The 18,882-nt window shown below is 47.8% G+C and overlaps 1 protein-coding gene across 1 annotated transcript in view; it reads left to right on the top strand.

Annotated features, from left to right (window-relative positions):
• Positions 1-18,687, top strand: part of LOC131927749 (uncharacterized) — a 19,397-nt gene extending 710 nt beyond the window's left edge. Inside the window, exons 1-4 of the mRNA XM_059283543.1 lie at positions 1-1,245; positions 3,999-4,099; positions 4,418-15,300; positions 17,309-18,687. The exon at positions 1-1,245 is cut by the window's left edge and continues 710 nt beyond it. Coding sequence (XP_059139526.1) covers positions 1-1,245; positions 3,999-4,099; positions 4,418-15,300; positions 17,309-17,679 — 12,600 coding nt within the window. The 3' untranslated portion in view covers positions 17,680-18,687. The remainder of the gene's footprint in view (positions 1,246-3,998; positions 4,100-4,417; positions 15,301-17,308) is intronic.
• The last annotated feature ends 195 nt before the right edge of the window (positions 18,688-18,882 follow it).

Genomic DNA, 18,882 nt, shown 5'->3' with positions numbered 1-18,882 from the left:
ACGCTTACCTCTGGCGACATCCCCCAAAGCATGGAATATTCCAGAGACCGCAGTAACACAGAGTGTTCGAACATTTCTGTCGTCCATAAATCCAGGACACAGTCTGAGCCTCCCGTTCGCCGACACGCGCTTGTGCACGGAGGTCTAATTAATCATGTCAATAACGAGAACTTTGAAAAGCAGGAAAGGGTGTCGCCAGGCTTCAGACGTTTTGAAAGTGTTCGCCCGTCATCTGCGGAGAATTCCCCGAAAAAGAAGAAGAAAAAGGCCAATAAGGATGCGACAAGCATGACCCCACAACGACTTAAGCAGCATTTGGGTGAGGAGACCTACAAGGTGGTTCTCACTTCCAGCGGTATGTCACAGAACAACGCAGAGACAAAGGAAACAAGCAGCCTCACTAAACAGCTGTTAGAGGGCAGCGTCATCAACTCAGACACCACCGTGCGCACCCCTCCACCCAGCTACAAAGTCCATACCCCACGGATGACGTCATCTGATGCTAAGAGAAACGAAGCACCTCCCACTGATGCTAAAGACAGCTCACCCAATCCAAACTTGGTTTGCAAAGTCGGTGATACGAAAAAACGATTCAGAGAATGGCAACCTTGTCCCTCCCAAACCCCGCCTAGGCAGGAGGTGGACGTCTCAAATGAATCGCCACAGACAAAACAACGATCTGAAACTAATCTACAGCAAGAGAGCGAACAGAAACCGAAAACAAAACTAAAAACACCCCCAAAGGTACAAACATCTCCAAAACAGGAGACTCAGTCATCCAAAAATGAAACACAATCTCCTAAAGGTGTGACCCAACCTCCAACAGGTGGAACCCAATCTCCTAACGGCGTGACCCAATCTCCAAAAGTAGAAACGAAAACTCCAAAAGAACCACGCAAACAATCGAAAGCAGATAGCAAGCCGCCACCACCAACAGTGGCAGATAGCAAGCCGCCACCAGTGGACACACAAGACGAGGCCCAGTCTCAACCGTCGCCGTGCAAACCTCAACACAAAAGTCGAATCTCGTGCAATAAGCGATCACCACGGGAGACGAAAAGCAGTTCCCCAGTTCGCGACCATGAGCAGAGACAGTCACCTAGAACAAAGGGGGATAAAAAGTGCAAATTAAAGTTCTCCCCCTGTAACAGGAGAGACAAAAAAAGGCACCCGTGTGGCTGGGGGCCGGGTGGCAACAGAGGTATCGCATTCTGTCGGAAAAACTTTTTCGGAAACATCGCGCAGGTAAGTTGACATTTAAAACTTTCAGTTAGGAGTTTTGGGATAATCGGGGATAGGTAGCAGCTATTGGCATGGACAGGTAAGAGAAACGAGCGTTTAAAAACAAAAGACGATTCAACAAGTGATAAGGGAAGTTGTTATACGTTGATAATGAGGAATAGGGGTTGTATATATTGACATTAGTGTATATACATTATATATATATATATATATATATATATATATATATATATATATATATATACATGTATATATTTTATTATATTCTGTTTTCATACATGCATAATTATGTGCGTGGATACCGCGAGAATTACAAGGAGGACCGGAGGGGGGGATTCCTTTTCATTTATCTGATCTATGAGGCAAATGCAGAAGAGTTTGTCCTCGACGTTTGAAGGCCAGACAGGTGTGGTCAGCGTAAACCTGCCTCTCCCCGACTCGAGTTGGCTGGAGTGGTCAGCGTAAACCTGCCTTTCCCCGACTCGAGTTGGCTGGAGTGGTCAGCGTAAACCTGCCTCTCCTCGACTCGAGTTGGCTGGAGTGGTCAGCGTAAACCTGCCTCTCCCCGACTCGAGTTGGCTGGAGTGGTCAGCGTAAACCTGCCTCTCCCCGACTAGAGTTGGCTGGAGTGGTCAGCGTAAACCTGCCTCTCCCCGACTCGAGTTGGCTGGAGTGGTCAGCGTAAACCTGCCTCTCCCCGACTCGAGTTGGCTGGAGTGGTCAGCGTAAACCTGCCTTTCCCCGACTCGAGTTGGCTGGAGTGGTCAGCGTAAACCTGCCTCTCCCCGACTCGAGTTGGCTGGAGTGGTCAGCGTAAACCTGCCTCTCCCCGACTCGAGTTGGCTGGAGTGGTCAGCGTAAACCTGCCTCTCCCCGACTCGAGTTGGCTGGAGTGGTCAGCGTAAACCTGCCTCTCCCCGACTCGAGTTGGCTGGAGTGGTCAGCGTAAACCTGCCTCTCCCCGACTCGAGTTGGCTGGAGTGGTCAGCGTAAACCTGCCTCTCCCCGACTCGAGTTGGCTGGAGTGGTCAGCGTAAACCTGCCTCTCCCCGACTCGAGTTGGCTGGAGTGGTCAGCGTAAACCTGCCTCTCCCCGACTCGAGTTGGCTGGAGTGGTCAGCGTAAACCTGCCTCTCCCCGACTCGAGTTGGCTGGAGTGGTCAGCGTAAACCTGCCTCTCCCCGACTAGAGTTGGCTGGAGTGGTCAGCGTAAACCTGCCTTTCCCCGACTAGAGTTGGCTGGAGTGGTCAGCGTAAACCTGCCTCTCCCCGACTCGAGTTGGCTGGAGTAAGTGTAGAAAATATGAGAATTGAACCAAGCGACGACAGCACAAGAAAACGTAACACGTGACTATAAGAATGATTACAGCCACGACAATCTCAATTGAAGTAAATCGTACATTGAAAAACATAAGAACATCAATAGTTTAACAAAGCCAAATTAATTTGTAACACAAAAATAAAAAAAAATAAGAATTTTGTTCATGCAAACAAGTTAGGGTGTGAACTGTACATTAGGAAAAGTAAAATAAATAAGCTTTTCAATGCACGAAAAATAACGTTTTATAAAACTAATGAACTTAAGTTAGGTATTGAACTGGGCAAATAACTGTCATTTGTCTGTACATTTTGAAACTTTCACTCTGTCTGCATCACAGAGGGAGGGTGTGGAGCAGTGGCGTAGCGAGGTCGGGTGTCACCCGGTGCGGCACTTAATGGTGTCACCCCCCCTAGAGGCATAGAGACCCTTCCCAGGGACAAACTTTCAAGTTTTCGATTTGCACCCCCCTCAAACTTTCGATTTTCAGCCCCCCCCCTCAAGTTTTCGATTTGCACCCCCCCCCCCTCAAACTTTCGATTTGCACCCCCTCCTCAAGTTTTCGATTTGCACCCCCCCCCCTCAAACTTTCGATTTGCACCCCCCCCTCGAGTTTTTCTCTACATATTTTGCTATTTTTTGCCTTGGTGTCACCCCCCTAAATGGTGTCACCCGGTGCGGTCCGCACCCCCCGCCCCCCCCCTCGCTACGCCCCTGGTGTGGAGGGAGGGTGTGTTGAGGGTGGGGTGTGTGTAGGGTAGGGTGTGTGTAGGGTGGGGTGTGTGGAGGGAGGGTGTGCGGAGGATGGGGTGTGTGTAAGGTGGGGTGTGTGGAGGGAGGGTGTGCGGAGGAGGGAGGGTGTGCGGAGGTTGGGGTGTGTGGAGGGTGGGATGTAGATAGAGGTAGGGTGTGTGGAGGGTGGGATGTAGATAGAGGTAGGGTGTGTGGAGGGTGGGATGTAGATAGAGGTAGGGTGTGTGGAGGGAGGGTGTGTGGAGGGAGGGTGTGTGAAGGGAGGGTGTGTGGAGGGAGGGTGTGTGGAGGGAGGGTGTGTGGAGGGAGGGTGTGTGGAGGGAGGGTGTGTGGAGGGAGGGTGTGTGAAGGGAGGGTGTGTGGAGGGAGGGTGTGTGGAGTGAGGGTGTGTGGAGGGAGGGTGTGTTGAGGGAGGGTGTGTGGAGTGAGGGTGTGTGGAGGGAGGGTGTGTGGAGGGAGGGTGTGTGGAGGGAGGGTGTGTGGAGGGAGGGTATGTGGAGGGAGGGTGTGTGGAGGGAGGGTGTGTGTGGAGAGGGTGAACGGAGGGAGGGGTGTGGATAGAGGGAGGGTGGACGGATTAGTGAGGATGGATGGAGGGTGTTCCAAGTAGTGATCAAATGAAGACAGTCATAGGCACTGCTCAATGTTTTGTATCAAGCCTTTATAAGTCTTGTTTGTCCTTCAGGCTGTTGGAGACCAACTTAGCTGTATAGCCTTTAGGAACAGTCTGTTCAACTCATTCCCGGGAATGATGGGGCTGTACCGACCTGATATTGGCATGGACAGGTAAGAGAATGAAACGCCATTAAGTCGGTTCAACCCGATGGTCAATTAAAAAATACAATTTATAGTTATAAATTCGAGTGAAGAAATATTTATGAATATTAATAACATTGTCATTAGTGTTTTAATTTTTCGGACTTAAAAAAAAGAAAAAAAGTACAAGGAATAATAGAACGAGAAACAAAAGAGCTAGGATATCGTTTTTTGAAAATGTATTTGTTGTTATTAGTGCCGAGTTTGCCACGCCGCCCTGACAAGCTTCAGGTTGATATGCAAGATTGATAATCAGTTGTATATTTGACGTATTGCACTTTGTTTCAGCCTGTTTGCCAACTATTCTGACGACGACGGTGACGAGGCCAAAACGTGTAAGGCGGTGGACGACGGAGAGGATACGTCGGACCAGTTCTCTACACAGGAGAAGCTGGACTCGGAGAAGGAGGACGTACGTGGTCGCCGAAAGTCGTCCTCTTCAGTCCCTCCCACCGGCTCAAAGAGACCGTCCTACTACTCCCCTCCGCTGGAGGTCAACAAAAAAGAAAAGACGGCACACACCTCCCAGAGGAAGCTTCAGGCCAGCGTAGAGTACGTCGAACCCGCCTCGCCAGTACCGACTGAATACTTAGATGACGAGCTGCTAACTAGAAAGGAGCTTACGCAAGACATCGCTTACACGTCAGCGCCTAGCTCTAGAAGAGACAGCATACATGTATCTGAGAAAGTACCCCACAGCTCACGAAGAGAGAGCCTGCATATTCAAGAAACAACAGGCATTCCCTCACGAAGAGAGAGCCTGCATATTCAAGAAACAACAGGCATTCCCTCACGAAGAGAGAGCCTGCATATTCAAGAAACAACAGGCATTCCCTCACGAAAAGAGAGCCTGCATATTCAAGAAACAGGCATTCCCTCACGAAGAGAGAGCCTGCATATTCAAGAAACAACAGGCATTCCCTCACGAAGAGAGAGCCTGCATATTCAAGAAACAACAGGCATTCCCTCACGAAGAGATAGCCTCCACTTTCAAGAAATAGAAGGTTCCCCTTCACAAAGAGAGAGTCGCCATATTACAGAAATACCATTTTCCTCATCGCGAAGAGACATTATGCTAGCTTCACAAACTACAGTCTCTCCCTCGCGAAGAGATATTCCTGAAATATCACACGCAGCAACTCCTGCCCCCATAAGAGAAAGTCTACAAATCTCAGACACAGCACTTCCTTCTCCTCGAAGAGAAAGTTTACACATAGAGGCAGCAGCTCACGACCGGCGTGAATCCTTTGTGGATTTCTCATTAGAATCCACCCAGCCGTCGTCCCCAGCTATAGCCCTGCCAGAGTCGCCAACAGAAACACCAGCTCCACACCCACTTTCTCGAAAATCCTCGGGAAAATCTTTGCAAGAGGTTACTCTACTCCCAGAGGAAATGACAATAGAGATAGACAGAGTACCGGTGCAAGTTCCATCCATTCGAAAGAGTATCGTGGAATCAAAAAGAATTAGTGTTGAGAAAAAATCTTACGATTCTCGAACGGAGAGCCAGTTTGTTGATTCTATTTCAATCTGCTCCACTCCACAGTCTCAAAAGGGTTTACCTCCAAGAAAAGCAAACGTGTACGAGGACTACGACAGGAGAGCCTCACACAAACGAATGTCTGAGATCTGTGCCCAGTGCTCTGATTACAAGAAATATCCCCGAGACGATATATGCGATAAATATTTACAGAGGGGCCAAGAGCAACAGGTCTACGACCCGTGTCAACGTTTTGAACAGTCTGACATGAAACAGAGCAAAACTCAGAGCTCTAGGCTTAAAACGTACTTAGAGATGGGCAAAGACGTCATCGCGCAGGTCACTCCCCCACGTGAAACAGACGCCATACGGAAATACTCCCCGCCAACAGAATCCCATTTCCAGTCTAGGGTTAGTTTTGCTGAGCACTCTGCACAAGAAGTCCAACAAAAACAAAATGTGGACCACATCTATGATGGGTGGTCGAACGTGATCGTCGGAAGGAAATCCCATCCCAGCCGAGGTGAGTGCGCCAAAGGAAGTGACTCGTTGCCTATAACAGATATGGAGCAGTTTGTCATAGTTCCACAATCGCATTCGTACGAAACTGAACATGGGAGGTTTAGAGAGAATGAGTCACAAATCTTAATTCACAGCGAATCAACAGCTGCAGCTATTGAAGGTCGAAAAAGCTCTGGACCTTCAGTCAGACGCCGCTCATCTCAGTCCCAGGACCAGAGACCCTCCAAGGGAAGTAAAGTTCTATCCGGCGGTTCGTCGGCAAAGTATGTCAGGTCAGGAGGTGTTTATTCCACCGGGAGATGTGCGTCTGAATCTAGCAGTGTTTGTTCCGGGCTAGAGGAAGAAAAGGAAAAACGCCCTCGACCTTCAACACGAGCTTCACGTCATCATTCGATCAGGGAGGAGGCAAACGTTGTTGTCATGACGCCCAAAAATTATATTTCACAGCAAAAGCATGAGACATGCATTTCAGACTGCAGCGACCCAAACAACCCAAGTTTAGATTGTTTTGATACATTGATTACTACGGTTAGTCCTCAAAAGAAGCGGTTTTTTGAAAAAAAGAGCGACGACAGCGTATCACGAGGTAAGCCTTTTGACGATCACTACAAGGAGTATTGCGAGAAAATGCGGTTGCTCCAACTCCGATCGAGCAGCGCGGGTAGAGGCTGGGATCTCGAGGATGATGCACAGTCCATTGTCTGCGATAGTCTACTCGTTTCTAGCTCGTTAAAAAGAAATTCAAGTAGAAAAACATCGGAATCGAGAAAATCAGATAGTCGCAGAGAAAGCGAGTCGCCAACAAAATCAACCCGTAATGGATCTAAAACGTCAAGGATCTCATACCAAGAGGATCCCAAGGTGGCAACTTGTGAAGAGCGACAAACAATCAACTCGTACGAAACGTCGTCATGGAAAGCCTCTCCCATGGACAGACACGTCTCATCTACTCACAACCCGCTCCAGGTCAACGACACTAAGCACGAGAGTGACAACGATGACGCGTCATATTCTGATAAGAGCGACTCGCCCACCCTGGACGAGCCCCCTTCACTTGACACAGATGACAACAAGCTGGAATCTCCAATCTTTGTTCCAGATAAAGATTCCAGCAAGCCGTCCTCGAGCAGCTCTAATCCCGACAACGATGTCGCGTCTAACCAATCCAGAGGCTCCATGCGATTTCAAGAGTTATACAAGACTAATGAGTCGTCCCCAGAGCACCGCGATAGCCTAGATACTACAACAGAAAAATTCAAAGACACCTCCAGGTACCTCCAAGTTCACTCTAGCAAGGAAAGCAAGCAGAGACGCTCTCATGATTACAAACGGCGAGAGGGAGATACGTCAGACCTGCAAAGTGACTCCGATATAACCAAATCGGAGTGCGACAATGATGAGGACATATGCAGAAACTCACCTTCCGGTGACATGTGCAGTCCAGCTCATATTCGAAAAATTCGTGGTCGAATCACTTTCCGCCGCTCAGAAGATTCGAAAAATTGCCCAAGTTCCAAAAGTACTGCCGTCTCTATACAGAACGGCACGGTGAAAATGATAACTTCACCAAAAGGGATAAAAATTGTCAAGTGCTGTCCAGAGGAGGGCGACACCTCGCTGAGCTCAGAGTGCTCGACCCTTCATGAAAGCTCGTGTCACGCCATTCCCGTCTCCAACAACTCGAGCAAAACATTGCCGACACGCTCGAGCGGACGGCGTGTGGACGAGAACATGCAGAAATACATGCGAGACAGCCAGTACATCAAGGATCGCCAGAGACGGCTACAGGAGCTGGAGCAAGACAACACTCACAGCTGCTCACAGACACGTGACCACGCCCTCCGACACCACAGCCCCGTGCCGGCTCCCAGAGCTGCCAAACACCGAAACTACTCTATTAGCTACTCACGTAAAGCTGAAGGTGTGCCCCTCTCTGATGAATCCAGTGCTAGTAAAATGAGCTTACGGTCGCGGTCCAACTCGTCGAGAAGTCGTCTGGAATCTCGGCCAATCGATAAGTTTAGTCAGGTGATTACGCCCGAGCAGCCCACGTATACGCGCAAGCAGCAAAAACCCAGCAGTGAGTCATCTGGGCAGCTTTCAGAAAAGGTCGATTATATTGGAACTCCCCAAGTTATACCCAGCTCAAAGACTCACCGAAGCAAAGAGAGCCCTGCAAAAATGGCGCTCAAGTTGAACACCCACGCCGATACAGACGAGTCTTCAGGTTCTTGTTTCTCGTCGCCAAGAAAAAATCCGTTTTTATTTGTACCGAGCCAGTTTATACCGAACGACGATTCAGAGAGCATGGACGCCAGCAACAACAAGTGCAGGCAGAGATCAGACAGTAGCAGGAGAACGTGTCCACAGAAGCTCAGTGCCGACGGCGTGCAGGTCCCCAGGAGGCGACGACAAACCCACGTCGATTCTTCCAACAGTCCTGGCCACTTTGTACCGGAAGACGATTACCTGGACATAGAATCAGGTGCATCTGATCTAGCAGCCTTGTCAAAAAACAAGAACTGTTCTTCTAATGCCGAAAGAGACAGGAACTCGTCGTCTGGTGGTGACCTGTTGTACCCAGACTTCGCCTACCACTGTGGGGTGGTGGACACGCTACGACTGCTGGATATGGACAACGTTTCTTCCTCAGCAAGCACCCACCTCTCTTCGACAGAGGGTAACTTCGATAACTACAACCTCCGCCGAATCTTTAATCTGCGGTCCACGTGCCACCTGGAAAACGAGGAATTCAACGAATTTGTCAAATCCCTGCCGTCTATGTCTGTCAACAACGACGACGATGAAGCTTTTGAGCAGATTCGTCAGAACAGTATTAAAGCTCTTCTTTTTGCTGCCTCGTTATCCAACAACTATTCGCCGTTGTTGCTTTTCTCCAACGAAACATCGAGAGACACGGCTCGATGGATCCAACAGATCAAAGAGAGAAGAGAAACAGAGAAGATAAAAGCCTCTGTCACTAGTGAATCAGTAGAAAGTCCATTCATGGACATGAACCATAACATTGCTTTTCCCAACAACCGGACGGCAATGCATCACTCAAACGAAGTGTTTGACAACAGCGTCAACATCGCACCTACAGGTCATTCAAACGTCACACCCCATCAGAGCTGTACTGTTGCATCTCTGTCTGTAACGGAGGAAAATTCTTCAAACGTTGAACTCAAACAAAGTCCCAACAAAGAAGTGTCACACGACTTTGACAGATTAAGCTCTCTCTGTAAGCTGTGTTCATCTAGAAGTGTCGGAGTCGATACCTCGGTGCCCCCAGCACCTAAGCCCATCACTAGAGGGGTCAAGGTTCAGGTAGCGAGCTCAAGAAACGCAGCCATTCAAACACAAAACGATGCCAGAAAAACACCCAAATCAGACAAGGGAGAAAACACAGAGCAGCAATACTTCACAAAAGACTTTGAAGTCAACACAAATCTAGACAATCTTAACTGCTCTAAGACTTGCCGAAAAACACGAACAGAGGTTAAAGCTAATAAACCAAAGGTGTCTTACGTCCGGTCTGTGTCAAGAGAATTGAGTAAGCACTCAGACACAAAGCTCGAGTCCAATAAAAAATGTTGTGCTCTCCCTTCAAACCGTAACATGAAAGACATCATGAATTACCTGTCTCGTCCTTTGTCTCTGGGCTCTCTCACGCGCCGAGGAATGAAAAGGATGCGCCCACAGTCGTCGAACCTTAGACTGAGGGCTAGGATCCGTTCAGCAGAGAGGCGCCGTGCCAAGACTGGCCGATCTCTGAGTGCTGAAAGTCTGAGCGTTTGTGCGGGAGACAAGCGAGACTCGTCTTGTGACAGGGAGGTCTGCCAAATCTCATTCGGCCACAGACCGCGGTCTAGGAGCGTCAAACACAGGAGCAACAAGACACGTCTCTGTCGTAAAGACTCGCCCGTTGATAGACACGTCAGGTGTGGCTGTAACGACGATGAAGCCAATGAAGGCCAAACGACCGTCAAACGCGTGATTAGCAGCTCCAACGTAGGAGCAACTGCACGAGATAGCTTTGCAGTGCATAAAAAGACCAGAGGCTGTGGCGCAAATGCTCATTTGTCAAGTCACGAGCAACTTTTAAACGCATGTGCCTGCTCACGGTGTCAGCTTAAAACACAAGATACAAGAAAAACAACCAAAGATTGTCAATGCGCATGCCGAGCCCACAGACCGAAAAATGATAAGAAAGATTGTTTCGAAGACAGTCATATTTCCCACAATAAAACAAGGAATAATTCTGAAAATTGCTACGACGAGGGAGCGACATATTTAGATAACGTCACAGTATTTGTCGTTGCATCTGCTAGTTCGGCCAGTGAAGAAAACGGAGCGAATAGAATCAGCCCACGACAAGTGAGGTGTGAGAACACAAAGAAAAAGAAATACAGGAAAAAGATGCTAAAGAAGGCGCTGAAACACGCGGCGTCTGCTCATTCTGAGGGCTCCAATGATGAGCCCCGTGTGCTCGACCACCTGAACAAGACGTGCAACAAATCGTCGAGTTACACCGAGAACCAGGAGCGTCACTTCTCGTGGGACAACGTCACCACTGATGAGTCGGACAACGTGCAGTACCTGCTCCAGCCAGAGATGGACTGTCTGAGTGATGATATGACCTACACGTCGTCACTATGCGATGATTTTATTTCTGGTTACAATCTGGGCCAACAAAAAAATGTCAATAGAAAGTTGGGTCAGGCCTCAAGACATGTGGCCGGATTACAAGAAAATTCAAACCCCCATCTCAAGCGTAAAGAAAAGTTTGTTTCTACGGCTAAACAAAACCGTTCCAACAGTTCCAAATGGAACACGGGAGCTTTTGGTTTCGGGAGCTCAGATTCCCTGACCCACTCGGTGGAGGACAACACTTTGGAGTCTCCGGATCTCACCAGCCAAGTGACGGACGCATCAAGCGTTTTCCTCAGATACCAAGATATGATTGGCCGAGTGAGATCATGTGATCAATGTTCAGCTGCGTCAGACTGTACGCCTAAGGTGCCGACTATCCAGGATATGGCCAACGCGCTGAGAAATGCTGCCATGTTAAACTCAAAGTATTCTTCAGATCAGGAAATGGACATGTCGGAAAACATCAGTCTGGAAGAGATACGATCAAGCAGTGTCGACGGCTACAGCTATTTGAATGGATGGCACATGTGTAAGGAAGACGATAAATGCATAACGCCTATCGACGAAGAGCCCAGCAATCAAGACTTTAGTCTGGACCAAGAAACAAAATATGAGGAGGGTAGAATAAAAAAGAAGCGTGATACCAGTGTTGAGAAAGAAACGGAATCGCAGCAGAAACCTACGTCGTTAAAGTTTTTGCAGTCCATCCTAGACAGCCAAGTCAAAGTGTTGTTCGACAAAGCAATTAAGAAATGGACCTCCCCAGTGCGACAGAAGTTCGAACAGATGGAGAAGGGCAATGCCATTCCACAGGAGCTTGATTTGCAGATAAAAGGCTCAGAACTAATAAATCTGAATGTGGAAAGGGATGATAAGCCTACAGCATTAGCTAAAGAAGCTATACCCAAAATAGAAACACCCAAGGAAATGTCACCAACGAAAGATGCATGCGAAGCCAAAGTTGAGCCGAGTCACCCGGCCGAAGATGTACAGCTTCAGGAGCCTGGAGGCGAAGACAGCACGAACATGGTTAAAAGTGGATCAAAGAACAAGAAGTCAGAAAGTAAGATCAAGCCTGCTTCACCAGAATCAAAGCAGAAAAAACAGAGCACTCAGGGAACCAAGAAATCTGCTCGGGCGATGAAAGGGGATAGTGCTGGTACAGAGAAACATGGCGGGAAGAGCAGGTCTCCATCTAAAACTAAATCAGAAACGGCTGAGATAAATAACAAATCTACGTCTGGTCAACCATCGCAGAAAAAGCATTCGCCGTCTCCGAAACGCCGCCGTCTTTCGACTGCAGCCAGCGAGCCTCACAGACCGAGCAATAGGGCCAAGTCCCCTATAGCCAACGCCGAGGGCAGAAAATCTCCGGTCTTAAAAACCATGGCTGGGTCAGCTGACAGCGGCCAATCGTTTCCATCCCCAAAAGGACAGCACAAGAATTCAAGCAACACATCCAAACACAAAAAGTCAAAATCAAAACTGAAAAAAAGCCCGGAACATTCATACGTGGACGAGAGCGTCAACCTAAGCAACAGGTCACAGATATTTAAGGCGTGTGGGATCTCGCGAATAGCGAGTAACTTGAAGGTCTTACCAGTACCCGCACATAGTTTGTCCTCTACATCCTCAATCACAGAGGATTTAAAGCAAAAGATTTTAACGAGCTGCAAACATTTCAAACACGACATTATGTACCGCAAAATGATGGAGGAATTGATGGAGCGTAAACTCGCTTCCCAGCCTGAGAAGATTGACGTCTTTGATATGGAACCAGAGAGTCTTGCTGAATGTGACGCCTTCGAGTCATGTTTGCTGACTCCTATTATAGAAGAATCTCACACTCCATACGATCGGTCTAAAAGTGATTTCAATGCCTTCGTCAACGAGTGTAAAAGTAAGCTGAAGGAAATCAGCTACGCCAGCGATAAGACACTATCAGACAAATCCTTGTCCAACATTAGTGCCAAGCTGTCCAGCTCTTCCACGGCTAGCGAGACCCGGGGCAAGTTGGACGCTAACAAACTAGATTCAATCGACCACAACCTTAGCGCCGTCGCATCCAAACCCGTCGGTCGTTTGACCAATGTGGATGTGCATTCTACATCACAAGAAAAAACTGTGTCCGTTAGTGAAGAGATGCCAGCGTTACATTTAAAAATCCCTTTCAAATCAGCTTTCTTAAGGAACGAGCTAAGCACGTTTCATAGCGAGGATCAAGTCAACACCCCTTTAACTAAAGAAGAATTACTAATTAGCCGCTACTCATCAAGGAAAACTGACTACAGGTATCATGTCGGGGAAGACTTGGTGTCAGACAATACGTCAGAAAATACCAACTTCTCAAAGACAGTGACTAGGTACGGCGATCCAGGCGAGATCTCTAGGGCCCCCATTTTGCGGAAACATTTTCACTCGTATGGGACGTATCCCAAGCTTAACTACAACTACACTGATTCCGCCTACAAATCGTCCTACCTCAAGGCCTCTGCTACTGAGTTCACTGACTCGTACACATCATCGCGTCTCTTTGGGCGCGCACGTTTCAACTCGGCGCCCACAGAATATCAATGGATCCCCCCGAGCAGCGAGGACCTGGGCAAGGCACACGGCGATCTTGTGACCAGGAATTGGAACGAGAGCGCCAACAACGGTTACGATTCTTCCTCGTCTGACAACTCGAGCGGTAACGGCCACCTGTGCGTGGAGGAGGAAGAAGACGAGCACAATGATCTTGCTGGGAGAAATGGCGTCAGAGTCAGCGGTTACCATGGCAAACTACTGGCCTCAACAATAGTGGATAAGAAATGCGAGGACGCTAAAAGCTTCCAAGCAGCAAACGACCATTTTAAGCGACGCGGTAAGCTGCAGGCGTGTGAAGATCCGTGCTGCGGGTCCCACGAGCAGACCTGCAACCCGTACGAGCTGCTGAAACCCCACACACAGTCCAACTTGCTATCTAACTTCGCCACTCGAAATATCAATGGAAGCGGGAACATGTTTGGCCGGGGTGGGAGGCAGACGGACGAGCTCCGCAAAAACAATCACAGGCCCACCGATGCCCAGATGGCCGACAGCGATGAAGACTTTACCTCAGCTTCCGAGGAGATGTCACAATTTTCCAGCGTTAAACTGAGGGGAAAATTTATTAGAAACGAGGCACAGGAAATGGACGACACATGCAACCATCCGGATCCGATGAGTTATTACGGAGCTGGCGGTCCTAATTCGCAGTTTGATGTCTTCAACGGAGCCCCCAAAGAAGATCTTCTTATGAATTTATATCCCTCAAACGATGAGCACGCAACAGTTATATCCTCGTACAGACAGAAATGCAATGCTGAAAAACTTCAGGAGACTTTAGAAAGGCAAGCGACGTCTGAGAATAAAGCGAGCTGCAGCGAAAGAGAACTCAATCAACAACAAATAGACAAAGTGCCATTCTGTGGGCAGCGGAACTGTTTTGGTCAAGGTGATACGTCAAGCAAAAAGGCATTTACACAATGGTACTTTGAGGACGGGGAGAAGAACCGACTCTTACAAAGGCGAGCTCCAGACGCGACTAAGTTCGTTCATAGGGAGGCTTGGAGTGAAGCTTTGCAGAATGACAGCAAGTCTGGCGAGTGTGGGGAGGATGAAGGGGACGAAGATGATGAAGATGAAGACGATGAAGATGAGGAAGAGGACGAGGAAGAAGAGGTGGAAGAAGACGAAGAAGAGATATACGAAGAAGAGGAAGGAGACAGCGAAGAAAGCAACGATGAAGCCGAGAGTAAAGAACATTTGGTGGACGATGCTCCGTGTGGTGATGCTAAGGCGTCGGACAAGACCGGGGTGGACGGCCCACCTTTGTCTGGTGATCAAGACATGCAAAGAGATTCTAAAAACAACATTGATGCGGGCGATCAAAGAAAAGTCTGTACTAATGCGGCACATAAGATAAAAGGACCTGGATCGAAAACATTGCGCTCTTCTGGAAAAAATTCCGGTCACCAGAGGTGTAACAACGCCCACAAAGCTGGCTATCATAAGTTTTCTTTAGATCAGATCAAAGTCCCAGCCATAGAGAAAGAGCGTGTCCGTTTTGCGTGCGATGAGAACGGGGATTGGGCGGAGATTGGTCGCGGCAGTTACGGCTGCGTCTATCTGGGTCTTCTGGATGGCATCATTGAGGTGGCTATCAAAGATTTCTACGAGTCGAGCTCGTGGGACTTGGTCATCCACGAAGCCAGAATGCTAATGTTCCTGCAGGAGACAGGCATCACGCCAAAGTTTTATGGCCTCAGGCGACGCTTCGACGTGAGCAAACAGCCCAGCGAGTACTGCATCATCATGGAGTATTTTGGCGATGGCCGCACGCTCTTCAACGTCCTGTCCGACAAAATTGCCCTGACCAGGGACGAGTGGCTGGACATTGTTGGTCAGCTGGTGGCCGGACTACGGCTGATTCACCGAAAAAACATTTTAATCAATGATCTCAAGGCGGACAACATTCTAATTGATTTAACGGGAGGTTAGTATAGCTTGCAATCCCTAGTTTCTCTAGCACGGCCCTGTCTGTGTGTAGCACGGTCCTGTCTGTGTGTGTGTAGCACGGTCCTGTCTGTGTGTAGCACGGTCCTGTCTGTGTGTAGCACGGTCCTGTCTGTGTGTAGCACGGTCCTGTCTGTGTGTAGCACGGTCCTGTCTGTGTGTAGCACGGTCCTGTCTGTGTGTAGCACGGTCCTGTCTGTGTGTGTAGCACGGTCCTGTCTGTGTGTGTAGCACGGTCCTGTGTGTGTGTAGCACGGTCCTGTCTGTGTGTGTGTAGCACGGTCCTGTCTGTGTGTGTAGCACGGTCCTGTGTGTGTGTGTAGCACGGTCCTGTGTGTGTGTAGCACGGTCCTGTCTGTGTGTGTAGCACGGTCCTGTCTGTGTGTAGCACGGTCCTGTCTGTGTGTGTAGCACGGTCCTGTGTGTGTAGCACGGTCCTGTGTGTGTGTAGCACGGTCCTGTCTAAGTGTGTAGCACGGTCCTGTCTGTGTGTGTAGCACGGTCCTGTCTGTGTGTGTAGCACGGTCCTGTCTGTGTGTGTAGCACGGTCCTGTCTGTGTGTGTAGCACGGTCCTGTCTGTGTCTGTGTGTAGCACGGTCCTGTCTGTGTGTGTGTGTAGCACGGTCCTGTCTGTGTCTGTGTGTAGCACGGTCCTGTCTGGGTCTGTGTGTAGCACGGTCCTGTCTGTGTGTGTGTGTAGCACGGTCCTGTCTGTGTGTGTGTGTAGCACGGTCCTGTCTGTGTCTGTGTGTAGCACGGTCCTGTCTGTGTAGCACGGTCCTGTGTGTGTAGCACGGTCCTGTCTAAGTGTGTAGCACGGTCCTGTGTGTAGCACGGTCCTGTGTGTGTAGCACGGTCCTGTCTAAGTGTGTAGCACGGTCCTGTCTGTGTGTAGCACGGTCCTGTCTGTGTGTGTAGCACGGTCCTGTCTGTGTGTGTAGCACGGTCCTGTGTGTGTGTGTAGCACGGTCCTGTCTGTGTGTGTAGCACGGTCCTGTGTGTGTGTGTGTGTAGCACGGTCCTGTGTGTGTGTGTAGCACGGTCCTGTGTGTGTGTGTAGCACGGTCCTGTGTGTGTGTGTAGCACGGTCCTGTGTGTGTGTGTAGCACGGTCCTGTGTGTGTGTGTAGCACGGTCCTGTGTGTGTAGCACGGTCCTGTCTAAGTGTGTAGCACGGTCCTGTCTAAGTGTGTAGCACGGTCCTGTCTGTGTGTGTAGCACGGTCCTGTCTGTGTGTGTAGCACGGTCCTGTGTGTGTGTGTAGCACGGTCCTGTCTGTGTGTGTGTGTAGCACGGTCCTGTGTGTGTGTGTAGCACGGTCCTGTGTGTGTGTAGCACGGTCCTGTCTGTGTGTGTAGTACGGTCCTGTCTGTGTGTGTAGCACGGTCCTGTCTGTGTGTGTGTAGCACGGTCCTGTCTGTGTGTAGCACGGTCCTGTCTGTGTGTAGCACGGTCCTGTCTGTGTGTGTAGCACGGTCCTGTCTGTGTGTAGCACGGTCCTGTCTGTGTGTGTGTGTGTAGCACGGTCCTGTGTGTGTGTAGCACAAATATTTAGGAAACTAAAAATTACTGCCCCTAAGATTTTATTGATCCATATTTGGATTAATTTCATGCAATGAAGTCCACGTGATTAGATCATGTGTATATGAAACTCATATTAAACTAACGAACTTAATCCTACTACTTAATTTAAGTATATTCCAAACCAGTTACGTTTAGCGAAAAATAAATGTATATAATAATTTATATTCGTTGGAGTGGAGTACAAGTACTGTAACACAAATATTACAATAAATGTTTTACACATTTCGGACCATAAACATTTTAGTAAGTTTTACACATATTTGACAGAGAATTGTACACACTTCTGGCCATAAGAATTTTTCTCATTTTATTAAATACTGCTCATCTGATAAAATAATTAACTTACCTGTGTAAACAACAGAATTGCACACTCAGTCATACAAATCGTATGTTTAACTCTGCAGGACGTAAGATAATTCGCTACATTGATGTTGGCATGGCAACGTACAAACAAGGCCTGACCTTTCAACTGCCGCAGGACCAGATGAGCAAGTACAACTTCCTGGCACCCGAGGTCCGAGAGGGGGCGAGAACCACGACCAGGTCGGACATCTACAGCCTGGGGTACATGCTGGAGCAGATGAGCCGACTGGCGGACTCGGCCCTGGGGGGCCTCAAGAAACTCATCGTTCGCTGTACGGACAAGAACCCGGCCCGCCGACCGGATATCGACGACATTGTGTCCCAGGTCCACCGCTTCATCGCCTCCAAGGCGTGTGGTCCCGTCGTGCCGGCCAACGCACAGGAACAGTTCCTGCTGACCAACAGCGTCTAGGGCCAGGGCACCAGTCCATACACTGGACCAATGTTAACTCAGTATTTACTTTTATAAAAATGCTAGAGCAATGTTTTACTCCCTATAGCCACTAAATGGCTTTAGTATTTTTAAAACTCAATATTTTCACTACTTGTGATGCCTCTATGTATTTACTTTTATAAAAATGCTAGAGCAATGTTTTACTCCCTATAGCCACTAAATGGCTTTAGTATTTTTAAAACTCAATATTTTCACTACTTGTGATGCCTCTATGTGAAGGCGACATGCATGTGGCCTATCCTTCATTTTGTGTCGGGGACAAGGAGAAGTGACACAAATGTGTTGTATTTTCTTTTAAGTTTGTTGGAGAACAACTTTGCTCGAGAGCAGAGTTAACATCTAAGTTCGCATGATGAAAAACTTAACAAAAAAAATAATGTATTTTTTTGAAAATATTACTTGAAGATATTTGAATAGCATGTAGTATTCTAGTGTAGCCTGCTTCACCGTTTGATAGCGTGATTTTAAAAGTGCGTCAATGGACCCTCAACTTACCAGCTGATTTATTGTCTATGGCAAACTCAGATTTAAACTTGAAAAAATGTCGTTAAAATTGTATCTAGTCACTTGACCAAAATAGCCAATAAAAACTTGAAGAACCGCAGTAACCCTAACGTAAGGTTAGCACTTGCTTAAACTTTAAATTTACTAAATACCAGTTGTCCAGAAATATAGGAATTAGAAAATTAGAAAAAAACAGTACCTTTTTATTTGACCATTTTATGGTTTAAATATTAAATTTATTAAAAGAAAGTAGATCAACAATAGCAGTGGACATGCATGAACCATAACTATCGGCGACAAAGGGAAATAAATATATATATATTTTGTATTTCACTTACTACAAAAAAACTTTTGAATGTTTTACAATGTTTAATTTGTATTAAATTTACTTGCCAATAAATTTTTATACATCAGCAAATATTCATCAACAACATTTTTTGCTTTAGTATTTCGTTTTGAATAAAACACGTATTGTTTGTTTATTTAATTGTTCACTTTATTTTACCTCTAAGATTTTTCGTAATGTTTTAGTTCGGCAGATGATCGATTTTTGTGTGATTAGTTTCTTCTTTAAGATTAATTATTCTAATAAAATGAGTTTAAGAAAATGTTAAAATATTTTAAATGTTTGCTAGAATAGGGAATAAAAGACCGTGT

Source organism: Physella acuta, unplaced genomic scaffold (genome assembly GCF_028476545.2).
Source record: "Physella acuta isolate Inbredline_101_S28 unplaced genomic scaffold, ASM2847654v3 ptg001437l, whole genome shotgun sequence".
Taxonomy (NCBI): domain Eukaryota; kingdom Metazoa; phylum Mollusca; class Gastropoda; family Physidae; genus Physella; species Physella acuta.
Note: the sequence above shows the minus strand (reverse complement) of the source record. Positions and strands in the feature narration are given on the sequence as shown.